The sequence below is a fragment of the Eurypyga helias genome, unplaced genomic scaffold (genome assembly GCF_000690775.1).
Source record: "Eurypyga helias isolate BGI_N326 unplaced genomic scaffold, ASM69077v1 scaffold23494, whole genome shotgun sequence".
Classification (NCBI taxonomy): domain Eukaryota; kingdom Metazoa; phylum Chordata; class Aves; order Eurypygiformes; family Eurypygidae; genus Eurypyga; species Eurypyga helias.
Window position 1 is genome coordinate 15,294 of NW_010247392.1, and position 611 is coordinate 15,904.

The 611-nt window shown below is 62.0% G+C and overlaps 1 protein-coding gene across 1 annotated transcript in view; it reads left to right on the forward strand.

The window, feature by feature from the left end:
• HDAC8 (histone deacetylase 8) overlaps positions 1-426 on the forward strand; it is a 15,617-nt gene extending 15,191 nt beyond the window's left edge. Inside the window, 1 exon segment of the mRNA XM_010150713.1 lies at positions 404-426. Within this exon segment, the coding sequence (XP_010149015.1) occupies positions 404-426 (23 nt within the window).
• The last annotated feature ends 185 nt before the right edge of the window (positions 427-611 follow it).

The window sequence follows — 611 nt, forward strand, 5'->3', positions numbered from 1 at the left end:
GAGGGGATGTCCATTCCCAAGCACCGGCCAGTGTTAGGGAAGCGACGTTCCCCTGTCCCGTCCAGGGTGGGAGGGAACATCATGGCTGTAGAGCTGGAAGGGAGGGATCTGCGCTCTGCGCTCCTCCCAGCGCATCCAGAGGAAGAACGGGGCATCAGGGAGCGAGCCTGTGCTTCTCCGGTACTGGCCTGTGACTCCTGAACCGGCAGCGGAAGCGGTAGCAGGGTCTCCCTTTGGTTCCGAAGTGGCTCGGAATGGGGCAGCAGCCTCCACGCAGGGAATGAGGGGCCAGTAGGGCCCGGGCTGGGGCTCCTGTGTCACTGCCCGGTCGGTCGGGCGCAGGGGCCACTCCGTCAGGCCGAGACACGGGGGAAATACTCTTTCCTGCCTCTTGTATTTGCAGGGAACCTGAAGCACGTTGTTTAGCGGAGAAGGAAGGCTCGCGTTCCCGCAGGAGTGTTTCCCGCGGGGAAGACGGCCTGTTCAGGTGAGCAGCCAGCGGCATCTGTGGCTGCAGGGGAAGTCTGGAAGAAATTGCTGTTGGTTGATTTTTTTTTTTCTCTGTCAAGAAGAGCCGCTGTGCACCGCAGGGACGTGTCTCCCCAGGCGGG